Here is a 19,002-nt window from a genome sequence, read left to right as displayed (position 1 = left end):
GTCCCAGATGTGGCTCGGATCCCGCATTGCTGTGTCTGTGGCTGTGGCTGGCAGCTGCAGCTCCGATTCCACCCCTAGCCTGGGAACCTCCGGATGCCCTGGGTGCGGCCCTCAAAAGACAAAGTAAAGAAAGAAACCAGAGTGGTGCATCTACAAGCCAAGGCTGATGACGGTCACCAAAAGCTGGGGAGAGGCAGGGAAGGACGGTCCCCCCGAGACTTCAGAGGGCCCATGGCCCTGCTGACATCTGGAGTTTGGACGTCTGTCTCAGGACTATGAGAAGATTTGCATCTGTTGTGCTCACCCCCCTGGTCTATGGTCCTTTGTTCCAGTAGCCCCAGGAAGCTCCCAGGAGCACCAAATGTCACACAGAGGTCAGTCGAGGCAAACAAGACGAAATACGGCAGGCACATAAAGCAAAGACTTGGACGAGTTTTAGCAAGGAGGGGACAGGAAACGACTCTTCCTAAGCATCTTCCTCCCCAGCCGGGAACAGGAAACCGAGGCCCAGCCTTGCCGGTCCTCACGTTGCTCATAGCAGGAATGTGTAGTGTTGGATTCAGCCCATGTGGGTCATCTCGGGGCGGGGGCGGGGGGCAAATCCACGGCATGCAGAAGTTACTGGGCCAGGGATCGAACCTGTGCCACAGCAGCGACCATGCTGGATCCTTAACCTGCTAGACCACCGGGGAACTCTTGGAAGGTCGTTTTGAATCTTGTTGGTGCCAGAAAGACCCTGCTAATAATAACAAACCGGTGACATGATCTTGTCTCCACCTCTGGACCCATCAAGCGGGTTTTGTTGAGACCCCCCGTGTAGCAGATTAGGAACCAAGGCGAGACATCAGGTACCCGCCCGAGATCATTAGCTGGGGAGTCGTGATCCTGGACATACACCCAGCTTTCCTGCCCCTCAGCCGGCTCTCTGCCCTCTGCTGCTCTGGGGCTCCTGGGCACACATCGGGGGCCTCCGTGGGGCTTGTAGATGGTGGCCCTGGGCGGGGATGTTGCGGCCCAGTTGCCTGGGTTTGGACCAGCTCTGCTCCTGGTTAGCTGTGTGACCTTAGGAGAGTCACTGTACATCCCTGTTCTGCAGTTCCCATCGCTATAAAAATGGGCACGGTATGGGAGTTCCCATTGTTGCTCAGCGGTAATGAACCAGACTAGTATCTGTGAGGACTCAGGTTCAGTCCCTGACCTCGCTCAATAGGTTAAGGATCCGGCATTGCCAGAACTGTGGTGTAGGTCGCAGACGCGGCTCCATCCCGAGTTGCTGTGGCTGCAGCATAGGCTGGTGACTACAGCTCCAATTCGACCCCTTGCCTGGGAACCTCCATATACCATGGGTGCGGCCCTAAAAAGACAAAAGACCAAAAAAAAAAAAAATGTGGGGACACTATTAGGACCTGGCTCCTGGGGTTGCTGGAGAATTCTGGGCCTTCCTACCTTTCACGTGCTTAGGCTACTGCTTGGCACATCAGAGGCAGCCGCGAAAGTATGTGAAAGAAATAAAACACGAGGGGAGGCTCTTTCCCTGAAGCTCGGGACGAGGAGGCGGGCTACGGGATGGTGAACCTGTCTTAGCCTTCCTCCACAGGCCGGGGGAAGACCAAGGCCAAGGGCATTCTCAGGCAGTCCTTGTCTGTTTCCCACTGAGCCCTGCAGAGGCCCGCGGGATGGGGGCCCAGGGACCAGGGAGCGAGTCCTGGGCAGTTGATTGATTCCTGCCTCCGAGGCAGCACCTTTGCCTGGTCCAGCTCAGACCCCTGCCATCACCTCTCTGCTGAGTCCTACTCAGCCATGCTCCGCCTAGCTGGGTCGCTCCCCGAGCCTGGGGTGATTCACCGGCACGGATCAGCCCGTGGAAAGTGCACCCACAGTGCCTGCCAGCGGGATGGTACCGTGCATGGCATTCACAGACAGAGCTCGGAATGCGCTGAGCCGCTTGTGCGTGCAGGAACGGGACCACCCCGGCTCGGCCGGAAAGTCCTCCGGGCATCTCTGGCCATTTCCCTGTCTTTTTCTCGGCGGCCTGCAGCCTCTACTGGGCATCTGGCCCTTTTAATTGGTTCCTCTCCGGATAGCTCTCCTGCCAGGGTCAGGGTTCAGCCTCATGGTGTGTTCTGCCAGGGTTGAGGCTCCTTCCCTCCCCCACCCGGGGCTGACCAGCTGGGTCCTCACCCCGGTGTGGGCACAAGGTCTCTTGTGGCAGCCAGGCCCCTTGGCTGACCTTCTCAGGTCCTTCTCTTAGACTGGAGAGGCCTGGCAGGGTGCCCGCGAGGGCCGGGCTGCTGTCCTGGGCTCCTCCCCTCCCCTCCAGGGCTTTGGCCAGAGCCTGGTCAGGGTCCCTGCTGAGCTCTCAGCCAACCCCTGGAGTGAGGGCCTGAGGAGTCCAGCGGGGAGGCCCCGGCGTGGAGGGCACTATTCCACAGCCGTCTACCGACGCCACCCCCTCCTTGGGCAATGCGGCTGGTCTCCATAGAGCTTCTGGGTGGCCTTCCTGCCAGACCCCCCTGCCCATTTTCAGCAGGTGCCAAGGGACCCTGAAAAGGACAGGGAGTAGCTGGAGGACCATGCTCGGAAGCCAGCCTGCCTCTGCTCCCCCTTCAGCCCCCGAGCTGGTGGCTTTCCCTCCAGCCTCTTTTTCATCGAATTCTGCAGCACAAGGGAATAGAGAGGTCACCCCATCCATCCCCCCACTTCCAGAAGGAAGAGTTTCGAGCGATATTGGGGTTCTCTGCAGTTTCACGAGAAACTCTGCACTTGCAGTTGGCCAAAGGTCCCACTGGAGTTTCCTTGGCGATTCGATGTCCACTGGGAGCCCCAACCCTGAACACCGGAGGCTCCCACCCCCTGGGAGAAGGATGCTAGGGGGTAGGAGCATCCTAGCTCCAGGCAGCCCCAGGACTGGCCCCCAGGGCTGATTGGTCTCTGAAGGGAGCTAGATGTGGAACCTCTGCCACGTGGGTCCCTTTACAGTCACTGCTAAGTGGCGGTCCTGGAAGCTGGGCACTCACAGGCAGGGGCACTTTGTAGCGGGCAAGGCAGCGGATCGAAAGTCAGGTGATCAGCATTCTAAGTCTGCTTCTTCCATGAATCACCTGTGTGACGTGAGGCGAGCCCAAATCCCTCTGCACCTTAGTTTACTCATCTGGGAAACGCAATCCCACGGGACTTTGTGAAGCGTATAAAAAAAGCAGAAGAGGAATTCCCGTTGTGGCTCAGCGGTAAGGAATCCGACTAGCATCCATGAGGACGTGGGTTCGATCCCTGGCCTCACTCAGTGGGTTAACAATCCGGCATTGCCATGAGCTACAGTGTAGGTCGCAGACGCGGCTTGGATCCCGCATGGCTGTGGCTGTGGTGTAGGCCGGCAGCTGCAGCTCTGATTCGACCCCTAGCCTGGGAACCTCCATATGCCGCAGGTGCAGCTGGAGAAAGAAAAAAAAAATTGAAGGACTGAATAAGAGTGAGGTTCTTCCTTCGAAGAGGTCATAGTCCAGTTTGGAAGAAACTGGCCACCCCCCAGAAGAGGCAGAATTCCCAGCGGGAGAAGGGGTGTCTGGGCTGGTAGGATAACCCCAACGTGAAACGGGCTCACAGGTGACCACCGGTGTGAAGCCTGTAGTGGGCAGGTGAGACCACCTTGACATGAAGTCAGTGTCCCAGTGGGGCAGAGTGGGTGCAGGAGCTGAAGCCTTTCCACTGGGCAAGTCTGAAGGGTATCCTGGAACCAGCTTAGAGGGAAGTGCCAGGGCACCCAGGATGCATCCTATGGGGAAGGGCTGTGTGGGTGCGACATGACGAAAGCAGTATTTTTAGAAGATGAGTCGGGCTTGGATGTGCCTGGTGGGGTCACGCGAAACTTCTTGAAGTTCCTCAGTTTGGGGTTTCCTTTTTCAGCCGTTTCCCTGTTTCTGAGCATTAGAATGCCTGGTCCCGCGCCTGCCGAGGGAACACCTGCTGTTTCCCATCAGCCCAGTCGCCTCTTCTGGGAAACCACTGTAGGTCATTTCCTCCTGGAGGTCCCCAGCTGTACCCTGTACACTATTTTATTTTTATACCCATTCCTTTTTAGGATACTTCTTGGTTTTCACCCCTGGTTCCCCTTTCAGACTGTAAGCCTCTTGAAGTTTGAACGTTTCCTGCTGGGCAGTGATCCCTCCAGCATTGGTACTCAGAGCCGGGGGATGGGGCGAGAGGGGGAAGGGGGGGGGTGGTCCCACTTGCATTGGTATCAGCCAGGGAGTCCTGGGAAAGTAAGCACCAGGTACTAAGGCTCAGGAACCCTGCAGCCTCCATCACACAACTTCATGGGACCCCACCCGCAAAGGTCATAGTGTGAACAGCGCCCCCTGTGGTTGTGTAGTACACATGCGCCTCCGGGAGGACCTGGTCCTCGTGAGTTTTCTAGTCCTCGTCTACACCCACATCATCCTATACCTTATGGATCCCAAGGAGTGTTCTCTGTATGAACAGGAGATTTGCGATTTGGGGGAGGGGAGGGGAAGGAGAGGAAACATTTTCTTGTGTAATGTAAATAACGAACCATACTCGCATTCTGGAAGTTCCCGTCGTGGTGCAGTGGTTAACGAATCCGACTAGGAACCATGAGGTTGCGAGTTCGATCCCTGGCCTTGCTCAGTGGGTTAAGGATCTGGCGTTGCCGTGAGCTGTGGTGTAGGTTGCAGATGAGGCCCACGTTGCTGTGGCTCTGGCGTAGGCTGGCGGCTACAGCTCTGATTCGACCCCTAGCCTGGGAACCTCCACATGCCACGGGAGCAGACAAAGAAATGGCAAAAAGACGAAAAAAAAAAAAAACCCAAAAACCAAAAACCTTGCATTCTGGCTCCTTTTTATTTAAGTCTAGGTTTTCCACCTTTCTCAAAGGCTGGGCCTGATTATTGCTATGACAGTGGTGGTGGATGGTATTCTCGGGGAAAGCACACAGTTTTAGCATTCAGAGCCCTGGCTTCTACTCAGCCGAGAGCTGGGGGGCCTCTGATTCTTTCTGCAACGCAGCCTTCCAGGCCGCGGCTGTTACTTAAGGCTGTGCTGCAATCCGGAGCACTCAGGAGTGGGAAGTCCAGCGTTCTCCCCACTTCTGGGAACAGCTCCCCATCCCCCTCCTCGCACCAGCTTCCACAGGCAATCCTCATGACAGAGGGTCAGGCTAACCCAGGGTTTCACAAATGCCTGGCCTGTTCCCAGCACAGCACAGCTGGGAGGGCTCAGCCTTGGGGGGAAGGCGCACTCTCCTCCTCTCTGGCCTGCTGTCCTGTCCGGGGCCCAGGGCCCAGGGGCTGGAGCCCAGCAGAGGGAAGGGCTGCACTTGTCTGCACTTGCTGCAGTGTGGGCGGCGGACCTGGGCCTTCCCTCTCTGCTGATTTCCAGCTCCAGCTTAGTCAAGGTTCAAGGAGGAAATTCCCTGACCCAGGAAGAAAGGAACATCCAGGCTTGTCTTCCCCGAAGGCAGGAGCAGCTAGTGGTCTGAGAGTCACCTAAGGAGGGGGTCAAGGGTTCAGATTCCCAGCTATCCTTGGGGGCTTTTGGGCTATTATTTTTTTTGGCTGCACCCTTGGCATGCAGAAGGTCCCAGGCCAAGGGTCGAACCTGTGCCTCGGCAATGACAACGCTGGATCTTTTAACTGCTAGACCACCGGGGAACTCCCCATCCCTGGGGCTTCAGATTCAGGGGAGCTGGGTGGGAGTCCAGGAGTCAGTCATTTCGTCCGCCCCCTGGGGGCCCACAGGTGGCTCTGTGGCTTTCAGGAGACGCCTGGGCGGGGGGGGGGGGGGGGGGGGGGGGAGTTAATCGGAAAGAGCCCTGGATTCTCAGGTAGGGCCTCCAGGTCTCTCTGAGGACATGACCCTGGAAGAACTCCCCTTGTAACCCAGACCTCCGTTTCTCCTTCTCTGAAATGCAAGAGTGATTGACTGTCCTGGTTTGCCAGACATTTAGGGCCACTAACCGAGGACAAGCCGGTCACCGGACCTGAGGGTGAGACGGATCGTGGATGTTCCAGGTACTGGAGAGGTGACGTGAAGATGCATGTTTGCTGCACCAACAGCAGTTGATGGGTCATCTTATTTACAGTTTTACCAGCGTCTGTCCCTGCCACTAAATTGCCGGAGAGCAGGAGCAGGGCCTTGTCTTGTTCGCCCTCAATCCCCTGATACTCGGTTCTCGCTGAGTAAATGAATGAATGAGTGAGTGAATGAGTGAGGGAGAGGCAGGGGCTGTGGGACTCCAAGGACAGAGGTACGTGGCGGGGGGAGGGGCTGCCGGCCTGGAGGGGACTCTGGGCTCCCTTAGGACGAGAAAACTTGATCCACTCGTGGCCAGCAAAGAGTCTAAGCTTTCTGAGCAGTTTCCCCTCCGAGGGGCCAGCGACCCCCAGGGACGAAGGACTCCCTCCCCCTCTCCCTCCCTCCTCCCCCCACCCCCCCCACGAGCCCCGGGCGCGCCGGTCCACCCTCTCTCCTCCCTCTCCCGCCCCCCACCCCAGGGAGGTGCGCCTGGCAGCCTCCCGGCCGAATTTCCTGGCACTCGGCTGAGAATAAACAGCACTCTGCGCCTGTAATCCCGTTGCCATGGCGACCGCTCCGCGGGCGGCGGGGGCGTGGCGGGGGCGTGGCGAGGCGGGGCCGGCCCTCCGCGCGCACGCTCGGCTGGGCGGCGGCGGCGCCTGGGGCCCGGGAGGTGCCACCCGCGCGGCTCCGCGCGGACATTCTTCGCATAGCTCCGCCAGGGCTCCCGCGGTGTCCGGGAAGTGACTCTTCCTGGCAGAGGCCGGCCTCGGAGCGGCGCGCCCGCCCGGGGGCCGCTTAAACGGGAGCGGCCGGGACGCGGCTCGGGAAGGTGCGCCGGGACTAGGCTCTTCCCACTTCGGTGTCCTTCTTCCCGGTCCGCCCCATGCACGTTATCCCCTACCCCGCAGACTGCTGTCTCTTCCTAGACTCCTTTTGTGGCTGTCTGCACCCCCCCACACGCCCCCACTCCCCACCCCCGGCCCGGTACCTCCTCCCAAACATCCTTACTGGCTCCTTAGACTAGGACACACGTGCCGGCTAATTTTCCATCTCCAGCTCCCCCGTCTGTGGCCTCCCGACTTCCCTCCCCCAGAGCAGGCCTTAGAGTTCCCATTCCTGGCTCTAATTCATCGAGAGGCCTGCCCAAAACAGCAGGACCGGAGAGAGGACAGGGCCTCTTGGGGATAAACTCCTGCAGCGCCAGAAGCAGGGTGATGGGGCAGAGGGCCTGGGGGCACCATCTCCCTTGGCATCGGCCAGGACACCCCCCCCCCGTGCTTTTCTTAGCCCTGCTAAGGCATGGGTGCCTGCTCGAACCACAGAGAATTGTCCCCCGTGCCCTGCAGGATGCTTCTTAGCAAATCATGGAACCAGGCACACCCCTCTTCTGGTAGCAAGGACAGAGGGTCCCCCCACGAAGTCCTGTGTCTGCCTCTGGAAGGACTTGGTTTCTGAGAAGTGCAGAAAGACTTCTGGAACAGGGGTTGGGATGAGGGGGGAGAACGAAAAAGTGCTTGTGAGCGGCGCTGTCTGAGCGATTCTCATCCTGGTGTTGAACTTGAGTAAGAAGTTGGCTTTCCTTCTCTGGGACTCAGTTTGACCTGTCTGCAGAACCAGAGGGTTGGTCTAGTCTGTGGTCTGAAAATGGACAGACCTACAAGAAGAAGGCTGGGGGGCGGGGCGCAGCGAGGGAACGGAGTCAGGGGTCGCCCTGCCTCTGCGTTGGACATTCTGGAGGTGGAGATCACTGCTCCCCACCAAGCCCTTTTGTTTTCACCCTCTGAAACTGGACACCCTGGCTAAACAGCTGCCCTCTGGGCCCAGAACAGGGCCTTGGTGTGCCCCGAGTTCCAAGGTTCCATGGAGGCTGGGTGCCAGCCAGTGCGAGCGCTCTGCTGCGTGGAAGGCAGATGGTGGCAAAGCTGGCAGGCCCTAGGGTGGGAAAGAACCTGCCAAGTTTCCCAGGCCCTCATCCTCCTGGGGGGCACTGGGGAGCCAGGCCCCACGGGGGTCCCCCCACCCCACGGGGGTCCCCCCTACGGGGGTCCCCCCCCCGCAGGAAGGTGACCTTGCCTGCGTCTGCATTCCTGGTTGCAGAAGTGGGGGTCTCTCTGGTGTGGTTCCTACGTGCTCTGTCCACTCAGCGGTCGGTCTCACGCCTGGCCGGGCCCTTTCTCGTCACTTTAGGTTATTTTCCCCCAAAGTCCAGGAAATGGGAAAGAAAAACGACTTTGTTTATTTACTCTCAGCTGCCTTTTGGACTGGAGCAGCTTATCGGGGGCCCAGAAGAGGGCTCTGGCATTTGTTTCAGGCATCCGAGGCTCAGAGGCGGGGAGGGGGCCCTGACTTGGGGCAAACACTCGTCTCTCCAGCTGTCAGGTCTGGGGGCTTGGAGGCGGGAGAAGCATGAGAGGGAAGCGTTATGGAGAAGGCGCAGAACCCTAGCCCCGAGTGTGGAGGGTGTGTGTGGCGGGGTGGCGGGTGTGGGGGTCACCAACCTCTTGGCTTTGCGGAGGGGTTGGGGGCGGGGAGACCCACCTAGGGGCCACCCTAGGGCGTACTTAGTCTTATATAGGGAGGCGGAGAGTTAGTTCAGGGGCTTTGGAAAAGTCAAAGGCTGCTGGGTTCCTAGCCTGTGTCTCTCCCTCATTCCCAAGTGGTGTGTCCCTGGGCCGTTGCTTAACCTCCGTGAACCTGAGAGGCTGTCCCCACTCAGCCAACAAATATTTACTGAGCACCCGTTCTAGGCATCGCAAGTGACCGGTCCAACTTCCCGCTCCCATGGAGCACACGATTGTGTCTGAAAATATGGGGTGATAACACCAGCCTCCTGGCGATGGCTGCCAAGGTTAACCCAGGCGGCCTCCAAGTGCCCACAGGTGGGGAGTCACTGAAAAGAGGTAAAGAGACGGGGGTGGGTGGGTGGGGGCTCTTACTGGGAGGCAGGTGGCCCCAGGCACCGCTCAGGCTGGGGCTCCTGGGGGTGGGGGAGGGGGGTTACCCCCGAGACTGCCCCTCCCCCCCACCTCCATTGCACCGGACCGGGCCGAGGTCAGGGGTCACCACCGGGACCCTGTAGTCTGGGCTTTCTCGGAACACGTCCCTGGCCACGGAGCCCAGCGCCTCTAATAGCTTGGAGCCTCTAAAAGCTTTGACCACAGCTCAGCTTATACTCCCTGCAAACCCTTTGAAGCGCTTCCTTCGAACTTGCTTTGCATATTCTGGTCAGATCTGAATCAGACTAGCAGGAATTACCCCTCTCGGTAGAGTCTAGGTGGCTGCCTTAGCTTGTCGGTGACGTGAAGCCGAGTTGGATTCCATCACGAGGCGCACCGGGGCAGCGAGGGGGCAGAGCCGTCCCCCTCGGTGTGGCTCCTCTTCCTCCCTCGGATGCACAGTGTGGGGGTGGGTGCAGGAGAGAACAAGGCAGGAGGGGGCGCAAAAAGGCTCAAGGCAGGTTCTTCATTAAAAAATAGTGCTCTTTATTATAAATTACTGAAATGTTTCTTCTTTGAATATAAATATAAATATGTGCAAAGTTTGACTTGGATTGGTATTTCGTTGAGTTTTTCAAGCATCTCCTAACAGCCTCGAGGGCCTGGGTGGGGGGGAGGGGAGAGGACTGGAGGTGGAATCTTTATAAAAGACAGAGTGATTGAGGCAGATTGTAAACATTATTAAAAAACACAAACAAAACCCAAACAAAATAACAGAAAAAAAAAGAAACCACCCCAACACACAGCTGCCCCATCCAGCCCAATACCTGACACAGAAACCTTTTTGTTTGTTTAGTTTTCCCCAAAAAAGGAACAGTTCCAGGTAATTCCATCGCCACTACATTCTTGTAGGTTTTCACTGATCAGTGCTATTGCAGAGCGGGAGCAGCTGGGTGACGGGGCCTCTGACTTCCTGCCAGCTCCCCGAGGTGAGGAGGGAGGGCTGGGCAGGGTCTGGGGGCTCTGGGGCCTGGTGGCTCTGCTCTGGCCCCCGGCACCCCTGACCGGCCAATACCAACTAGGCTGGCATCTTCCTGCGCTCATCTCTGCCCCACCAAACGGTGAGTGGCCGGTGGGCGCCACCGCGGCGAGAACCCCTTGGCCTCGGCCTGGATTGGCTGAGTGTGTGGCTTCTTGTGTGCCAGTCCCTATCCATGGGATAGGGAGCATTTAAGGCGAATCTCCTAGCCAGACATAGTCAGGAGGCACAAAATAGAACACCCATCTTCTCTGTCCGGGGTCTGGGGTCAAAGGTGGCTCATCTCCTCCATCTTCCCCACCCCCCAGGTGCTGGAAGGTACAGCCTGGGTGGGGAAAGAAGAACAATGGACCAGCCCGCTCTCCCCTCCACACGCCACTTCCCCCTTAAAACAGGGGAGGGCCCTGGGCTCTCCAGCACTCGATGGACTCTGGGACCTGTATTTTTGGTGGCTGTCCCAAGGGGGAGGGGGACGGGGAGCAGAAAGGTCCCCTTGGGGGTCACCCCTTGCCCTTCTCCCCAGAGCCAGGGATGGAGCATGCCGCCGCCACCCTCCTCACCTGGGCCGGGGCGGGTGCGAGGGGCCAGGTCCCTGGCCAGCCTGCAGCCCCGGGCCCCCGAGGCGCCCTCTCTCTCGTCCACCCTTTTCCAGGCCCAAGACCTGCTCAGGTTGAAAGCTGTTTTAAACCAAATCAAAGAGCCAGCACGTTCCGTTGGAAAGTTCGAAGATTCCCGGCAGTTCTCACGAGTTCAGCACTCCCGCAGTGTCCCCTGTTTGCGAGCGCAGGGGGTGGAGGAAGCGGAGAGGAGAATCCGCTGCGGAGGCTGCTGTGGTCCCCCTGGGCCCGCCGGCTCCTCCGGAGAAGCTGGAGCGGGGGAGGGGCGCGCGAGTGGCTCTCCCCCTCCCCTCAAACACCTTCCAGGTCCCCACGGCCCTGTTCTGCTGTGGGGGGGAGCGCGGAGGGAGGGGCCTGTCCGTCCCCTGGCTCACCCAGAGCTACAGGACTCTCACGCCTGGATTCTTGTGCTTGTGCCATGTGCCACGGAGGAGAGGGGACCCTGGCCCCTCGCCCCGACCTCTGCCCTTTGCTCCTTAAAGTGGGGCATCGTACTGGTCCAGGAACTCCCGAATGGGCCCAGGCAGCTGGGTGACTTTCTCATAGGAGTCCAGGTGGCCGTTGACTGTTTTCCGACAGAGATGCTGGAGAGTGGCCACGTTGGAGGAGAGGGGCCGGCTCAACACCAGAGGGATCTTCTCGCCCCCGGAGTAGATGTAATAGGCTCTTCTAGGGGGGCCCCCCGGGAGCGGCTGGGCGGGCGGCTGCTCGGGCACCTCGGAGGAGGGCGACGAGGAGGGTTCAGTCGGAGGCGAGGAGAAGGAGGGGGCGCCGGAGGGTGGCATGTAGTGATGCACCAGCTTGAGCACGCAGTCGAAGCGGGGCACGGGCTGCGTGCTGCGGGGGTCACTCTGCAGCGAGAAGCTGCCCCCCTCGCACTGGATGCGCAGGTTCTTGGTCCCCGACTGGGTCTTGACGCTGAGCGTGAAGAAGTGTCGCTGGTCCGAGCTGTCGCGGATGAGGAAGGTGCCCGCGGGCTCGGCGCTAAGCAGCAGGTTCGCCTCGCCGCCGGTCACGGCGCTCCAGTAGAAGCCGCTCTCCTGCAGCTTGCGCACTGCGTTCACCACCAGCTGGTACTCGCTCTTGGAGCTGAAGGTCTTGAGGCGCAGGCTGGTGTCCAGGGGGCGGCTCATCCCGGCGGCGGGAAACTTGCTGTGGGTGACCATGGCGCACGGAGCCAGCGTGGATCTGCGCGGCGGCGGCTGCAGCTGCTCGGCGGCCTCCGCACAGCGGCCGCTACCGCATCCCGGGGGGCTGCGGGGAGGAAGGCGCGCGCCGCGTGAGTGCCCGGAACCCTCCAGTGCGCCCGGCCCGCCCCGGCTCCCCTGCCTCCGCCGAGCGGCTGGGACAAGCGCTGTCCCGGACGCGCTCGCCTGGGCCCTGGGCCCGACCCAGACACCCCACGGAGCCCGCCTAGCCCCCGCCCCCAGGCAGCCCCTTCCCCAGCGCGCACTGGGAAGGCGCCGAGTCGCAAACTCGGGCGCGGAAGTTGGATCTCTCGGAGCGTGGCCGGGGCGGGGAGCAGGAGAAGGGCCCCGGGGACGCTCTGGGCGCCGCTCAGTCCGTTGGCCCCGCGCGGCGGGGACCGAGAGAGAAACCCGAGGCATGGGGGGTAGGGAGAGGACACGAGAAACCCGAGGGCCCCAGCCCGGGTGTTCCGGGAACCTGGGATCTCCGGCTTCCATCCGCTCTGCCCCCTACCTCGTCCCCTCCCTGCCGGGAATGACCCGGGAAGGGGAGGGGAAACCGGGAAAAGCTCCCGGGACTGGCGAGTCTCCCCCCCTCTCCACGCCGCGCCCCTTCTTCCTACCTGGTCCTAAACCGAAGTCCCTGGCCTTTGGGCTGCGCCTCCTACGGTCCCCAAGGCGCAGAGGCGGCGCGGCGGCCAGCGGTGGCCCGCGCTGCGCCCAGATGTCGGCGGCCGCGAAGTCCACAAAGGGGCCTCGAGCGCGCGTCGCTCGGGCTTCGCCGGGGCGCCCGCCCTGCCCCCTGCGCGCCCCCGGGCCGGCTGGGCGGGGGCGAGGCGAGGGGCGGCGGCGGGAGCTGGGCCGGACGGGCGGCGTGCGGGGCCGGAGTCGCCGCGGCGGCGGCGGCGGCGGCGGCGGCGGCGGCGGCGGTGGCGGTGGCGGCGGAGCGGGGAGTCCGAGTCGGAGCCGCCGCGGAGGCCGCGCTCACGAGTATATACGCGGCGGCGGCGCCCCGCCCCCCGATTCCTGGAACTGCGCGGCTGGTCTTCTTGTAATGTTTAGTCACTACTCGCAGCAATGAAAGGCTGCGCGCGGAGGGGAGGGAGGGGCCGCGGGCGGCCGAGGGCGGGCCGCGAGCAGGGCCAGGGACCCGCAGAGACGCGCGCAGAGACAAAGCGCGACGCGAGGCGGCCCGGGCGGCCGGCGGGCGCGGCGCCAGCCCCGGCGGCGCGTTCCTGGCAGCGGCCCCTCCCCCGCGCGCGCTCCGCCCCCAACTTCTCATTCACACTTTCCCCCCTCCCTTCTAAGAAGGCCAGTTTCTGGCAGAGGCGGGGGCGCCGCTCCCGGAGCGCGGGCAGTTCCAGGAGGCCGAGCGGGAGAGGCTCCGGCTCCCCTTCCCTTCTTCTCGGACCTCGCGGGGACGCCCCCCTCGCCCCACCTGCGCCCGCCGGAGGTCCCGAACGCAGCCCCGGGCGTGCCTCAGGGGACCTGGGGACACCCCAAGGCCGGGCTGCGAAACTAGGGCCGGAGCTGGGAGCCCGCGCGGGTGGGGATGCGCGACGGTCACCTGTGGGCATGTCCTCAAGGCGAAGCCAGGAGTCCCAAGGTTGGGGGGTGGGGGGGCGGACGACGCAGCCTGCGTGGCAGCTGTCCGGCCTCAGCCCATCGGCTCACTGCCAGGCTCTCCGCGGACGCCGACACAGGTGCCGCCTCCCACCTCCAAAACAACAACACAAACACATGTCGCACACTTCTGTGTCTCCCAACCTGCGAAGTGCGGTGTGGGTCGGCCAGGTGCTTTTACGCGGCGGGACGGGAGGACGAACCACGGCCCCACCCCGCGCCCCGCGTCCGCTAGAGGGCGCCCTGGGGCCCGCTAGGTGCGGCGAAGTTTGATGCTTCGCCCCCAAGCCCAGGAAGGGGAACCCGAGGGGGCGGTGGGGATGCTGGCGCGCGGGGCGGGTGGGGGAGGGGCGAGGGAGCCTCGGGGAACCTGGGCGAGTTCACATCACAGTCTAGAATCAGACCTGGGAGTGAGAGTCCAGCCGGGGAGGACTTCCAGAAAGCAGTTTTCAGAAGTCAGCCCTCTTCCAGATGGTTCGGTCCTGCCTAGAATGTTGTGCCGGGTGTCTCTCTGCATGTCGCGGGGTCTCATCTCTCCGCGGGGGTGAGAAGAGGAGGTGATGGAGGTGAACGATGATGGACTTGTTCTTGGTCACCTTGGCATGGATGGGGGTGCTTGGGCCAACCAGGGCCAGCTTTAGGAAGAATTGAAAGTTTTGTCCTCTGTCCCCGAGCAGGCAGTGGGGTGCCGGGGACATCTGAGAACCAGCTTGAGTGGCACTTAGATTGTCACCTCGCAGGTGGCAGGGGCTGAGGGCGTTGGACTCTGCCCTCTCCGCAGATGCCACAGTGTGGAGGATAGTGAGTGGTCAGAAAGGAAGGCAGAGCTCCTTGGGCGTTTAGAAATCAGAGACCTGGCTCCTTTGCTTCTCTGGCAGTTGATAGGCACCTCGCTGTGCCTTCAATTTGCCACGTGTCTTCAGTCTGCGCCATCGCTTCTCTCCCCTGCCGATGTCTGGGGACTGAGTGAGATGTGGGCTGGACCCCCACCTTCTCTGGGGTTCAGCTTTGCCAGCTGTAACCCAGGAATAATTGTCTTTTCCCATCAGAGATCTGAGATTAAAAAAGCAAGATTCTGCATATTGGAGAGCAGAGTCATAAGGAGGAAGTCTGATTACTTCTTGTTACTTCTGCAGAGGGGGGAGTTGATTTATTCAACACATTTCACAAACATTGGACTCTATGTACCAGACATTGTGCTGGGCCTGGAAATACAATGATGAATAAGACCCGGTCTTTGCCCTCAAGATACTTGCAGGCTAATGAAATGGATTCTCCTTCTCGGTGGAATCAGGAGTTCATTCTCTTTCTCATCCATTGATTGGGAGGCTGCACCATGGCCATCTGTGCTGAGCCCCGCAGAGGACAAGGAAGACTCACAAGGAACAGCCCTTGAGTTAATGGATGAGAAAGTGCTTTGTAAATTATAAGGCTCTGATGCACGGCAGGTTCATTCATCCACAAACCCTCAATGACTGCCTGCTTTTACCAGACATGGGATGGGAACATGAACGCCCTGAGTGAGTCCCACGGGGAGACACAGGCACGGCAAGGAACATGGGACCCCCAAGTGATGAGGGCCATGAGAAAGGGGTGGTTGTAATTATGACCCTGTGAGACTGTGATCATTCATTTTTGGTGGGGGGGGGGTTGAAGTGGGAGGGGGTGGAGAGAAGGAGGAAGAAATATCCCCTGAGCTCAGGATTCCCATCTAGTTGGAGAGCCTCATCCCTCTGAAACAGATAATCTCAACAGCGTGGTACCCAAGCGAGCCCGGGCTCTGCCCATGGCCTGCAGCAAAGGTCACGTGGCTGGCAGGAGCTTAGAGTGGGCCCAAGAGTACAGGGATGATTTAAAGGGCAGAGGGCAGGGTCACACACATTCCCAGGGGCCTGAAAGGAGCTGTCCTGCTGGAGAGGGGCAGGGCCCCCAGCCTACAGACTCGGGAGACTGACCTGCCGTCCAGGCAGTATGACCTTGGGCCACTGACTTTCCCAGCTGTAGCTTGATTTCCCTATCTGCACAATGGGTTGAGAAGGGTCCCTAATTCATCAGGTGCTTGCGAAGACTGAGCTAGTACATGCAAAATGCTTACAAGATGCCTTGCCCATATTAAAAGCTCAACGCATGTCAGCTAGAATTATTTTGAAAGCACTGGGGAGTCTTTGGGGAGAGAGAGGAAGAGAGGGCTGAGGTGCTGCGGCTTGAGTGACTAGGGGATGGATGTGGCTATAGCCAACTTTATGTTTTGGAGAGCCATTTATCTCCTACACCAGATACAGTCCAAGGGAGTTCCCGTTGTGGCTAATGATCTGGTGTAGCCCAGCGGCTGCAGCTCTGATTCGACTCCCTAGCCTGGGAAGTTCCATATGCCATGGATGTAGCCTAAAAAAAAAAAAAAAAAATACATTCCAAAAAGCTGCTTGTCTTCAAATAGTTTGTCCAGTCACCAAGTTTCCCTTCGGCTTTCTAAGATCTCCAGGGGTTTCCCATTGCCTTTGGGATAATCCAAACCTCTCGGTGTGTGTGTGTGTGTGTGTGTGTGTCTGCGTCTAAGGCTCTCTGCTCCATTTCAACTTCATTGGCTGCCTCTGCCCCAGTGACACTTTCAAGCTCCCACCACGTGGCGTTCCTGGCCGCCTCCAAAACGTCCCCCAGGCCGGGGTCTCTGCATGTTCTCTTCCCTCCAGCTGGAACTACCTTCCACACCTTGGCTGATTATCGCTTCTCCTTGAAGATGTGGCAGAGACTCAATCTAAACTTCCAGGGTAGGAGTTCCCGTTGCGGCTCAGGGGTTAACGAATCTGACTAGGAACCATGAGATCGCGGGTTCAATCCCTGGTCTTGCTCAGTGGGTTAAGGATCCCGCATTGCTGTGGCTGTGGTGGAGGCCGGAAGCTGTAGCTCTGATTAAACCCCTAGCCTGGGAACCTCCATATGCCATGGGTGGGGCCCTACAAAGCAAAATAATAATAATAATAATAATGGCTTGTGTTTTCCATCATTTTTAGATTGCAGCGACCACTTTTTTCTAGAGCAGCTTTTAGTTTCTTCCTACAGGGACCAGGAGGGGCGGGAGAGTGGGAACGAGGGTATGGAAGCCCCTGTGAGGTTGACGGAGACTATTAGGCCTAATCAGAAGACAAAAGGAGTGAAGATACGCTGCTGGAAAAGTCCGAGAGGAGACAGCCAGCCCATACAGCGCACTCTCCCGGGCACCTGCTTTGGGGCAGGAGAGATGCCCAGACCAGGAGAGACCTAAGGCACCTTCCCTGTGACCCGGGGACGCTCGGGGGGTGGGGGGGGGAGACATTATCTGGATCTGGCCCCTCTGCCCTCCCCCTGTTTCCTGGCTAAGAGATTAAGGACCCTCCTGCCTCTTCCTAATCTCTCCCTTTGCAGAATTTCTCATGAAATCAGCATCCCATTTCCAGGCAAATGTGCTTGTTCATAAAGATAATAACGACGGTCCCTCATGCTGGCGGGGAAGTCCACGGCGGTTTCAGCTGCCCGTGGGGCTTCACTGACTCATGGTGTGTGACAGCCAAGCTCTTCCCCAGACCTGTGGATGGGAGTGCCGGCCCCCGTGGGGTGGTCGCAGGAAGCTAGGGCCTGGCCTGGGGAACGCAAGCTCCCTCACGCACACACGCACACGAGCCCCTCGTCCTCTGGAGGCCAGCCTGGGGGTGGGCACTCGCATTGCCCTTGTTCTGTTGGGTGGCTGCGTTCGCAGCCAGATGGGTTAGGAGATCGGCCTCAGACCACAGAGTTGCTTAATGCCAAGCCTAAGGCCTCCCTCTGTCCCAAGACTGATGGGTTTCTGGAGCACAAGGAGTCACCTTGGGTTCGACTGCCCAGTGACCTTATATTGCTTATCCCGCATTGGTTAGGCTTTTGCCACGTGCCAGGCGGTTGGCTAGGCCTGGCTCCAGGATGGCGGGGAGAAGGATCTGGTTCCTTCCCTCCGGGGCTTCTCATCTAGTGCTGGTGGTGAGTGAGGCCTCTCCCTCCTCCTTCCCTTTCTCCTAGACACTCTGGAGACATGTTCGGGGTGTGCTTCACCTGCCCCCTCGGAAGCCCTGCCCCTTGATGGCCCAGCGAGGCTGTCCCAGGGCTGGGCTTCCTCGGGCCACCCGGCCCCCGTGCATCTGAGCTGCTCTTGGCTGCAGCCCCTGCCCACCAGGACTGAGGGTGGGCACCAGCCTTGCTGGTCTCAGGGCCAAGGCAGGATCAGCGCTTTCCGCGCAGGAGGAGAGCTCCAAGGGTCCCATACCAGGTTGAGCCGGCCTCTCCCTTTCCCGCTTTAGACAATCTGGAGGGCGGGCTGAGGTGGCCTGGCTAGTGGCCGGCCCGGGAAGCGGCATTCCAGTTTGCAAGCCTTTGTTCCCGCCGGGAGGGGCCCCGGAGCCAATGAAAAGGTTTGTGGCTCCAACCGAAGCCTGTGAGTAGCGGAGGAGGTCTTTCGAGCCCCGCCGGCCTCTGGCATTTCCCAGAAAAAGTGCCGAGGCGGGGGGGAGAAAACGCTTTGCCAACCCACCCGCTGGCTGCCCACCCTGCCTTCTCAGATCCCTCTGCCCTCTGGGGCTGGGGCTGGGCCTGGGCTCAGACCCCCATCCTTGGGGCCCCTGTTCCTCTGCCCACAGAAGGGAGGGGGCCTCTAGGGGAGCCTGGAGGGGAGGAAGCGTGCGGGGCGCCTCCCGGAGGGGAGAGAACTTTCTTCCACCGGCTCCAAGAGGAATGCACATCTGTTCCGAGTTCAGAGCTGGGGGAGTTAGGTTCCAGCCAGTTATGTGCCCTGACCCCAAACCGACAAGCCCCAGCTGGCATGGGAATAGTCTCCATGTGCCCTGAAGCGGCCACCATGCCTGCACGGGTGCCCTTTCCTGCACCCGGGAACAGACGCCGGGGTAGCGGGCAGTTCTGGGAAGCCAGGCTGTGGTGAACCCTCTGGGCTGTAATGCAAATGAGGCCTGGCCCGGCGCCTGGAGCTGAAGTGGCGGTGCCCCAGGGGAGAGCCGGCAGGGGGTGAGGGCTGAGGCCGGCTCCTGGGCCTCAGACGCCCTTGCAGAGCCAGTCTGGGTGGGGGACCAGAGGATGCGACTGTCTGATGGGCTGCCCGCTGGATCGAGGCGGCCCGTGCAGGCCCCCTGACCTGCGGGGCTCTCGGGTCTGTGGCTGCTCCTCTTCTCCCCGGTGAGCACGCAGCATCGGAACTTACCTCCCGGGCTGTGCTCAGGCTTTCTGCACAAAGACCCCCTGAGTCTCCCATCCAGGTGGGTGACACCACTAGGAAGGTCCCTGGCTCCTCTGAGTTATAAGGCGCATGTGGGTGCGTGCTGACTCTTGGACAAGTTCAAAGGGAACTTGACGTGTCCTCTCTCCGGCTCCCAAGGTCCTGAACCAGCTGCAAAGGCAGAGAAGTGGGTCCAGAGGGGAGGGTAGGTGTCTCCATAGGGACAGAGGTGAGGTTCTAAGGTGTGACACGGGAGTGGCTCGCCCAGGCCCTCCCTTTCCGCCTCTCCCCTCGCCCTTGCAGCCTCACGTGGGGGGCATTCAGGCTGCCTTCA

The 19,002-nt window shown here is 60.3% G+C and overlaps 1 protein-coding gene across 2 annotated transcripts; it reads right to left on the bottom strand.

The window, feature by feature from the left end:
• SOCS3 (suppressor of cytokine signaling 3) lies at nt 9,495-12,678 on the bottom strand. Of its 2 annotated transcripts, XM_021066253.1 has the most exons (2): nt 12,436-12,678; nt 9,495-11,879 (listed from the first exon to the last, which is right to left on the bottom strand). In XM_021066253.1, the coding sequence occupies exon 2, from the start codon at nt 11,789-11,791 to the stop codon at nt 11,102-11,104; it is 690 nt and encodes a 229-aa protein (XP_020921912.1). In that variant the 5' UTR covers nt 11,792-11,879; nt 12,436-12,678; the 3' UTR covers nt 9,495-11,101.

This window comes from Sus scrofa, chromosome 12 (genome assembly GCF_000003025.6).
Source record: "Sus scrofa isolate TJ Tabasco breed Duroc chromosome 12, Sscrofa11.1, whole genome shotgun sequence".
In the NCBI taxonomy this organism is placed as follows: domain Eukaryota; kingdom Metazoa; phylum Chordata; class Mammalia; order Artiodactyla; family Suidae; genus Sus; species Sus scrofa.
This window is presented reverse-complemented; position numbering and strand designations above follow the sequence as displayed.

Coding starts and splice junctions, on each gene's coding strand:
- SOCS3 (XM_021066253.1), bottom strand. CDS start 11,791: ATGGTCACCCACAGCAAGTTTCCCGCCGCCGGGATGAGCCGCCCCCTG.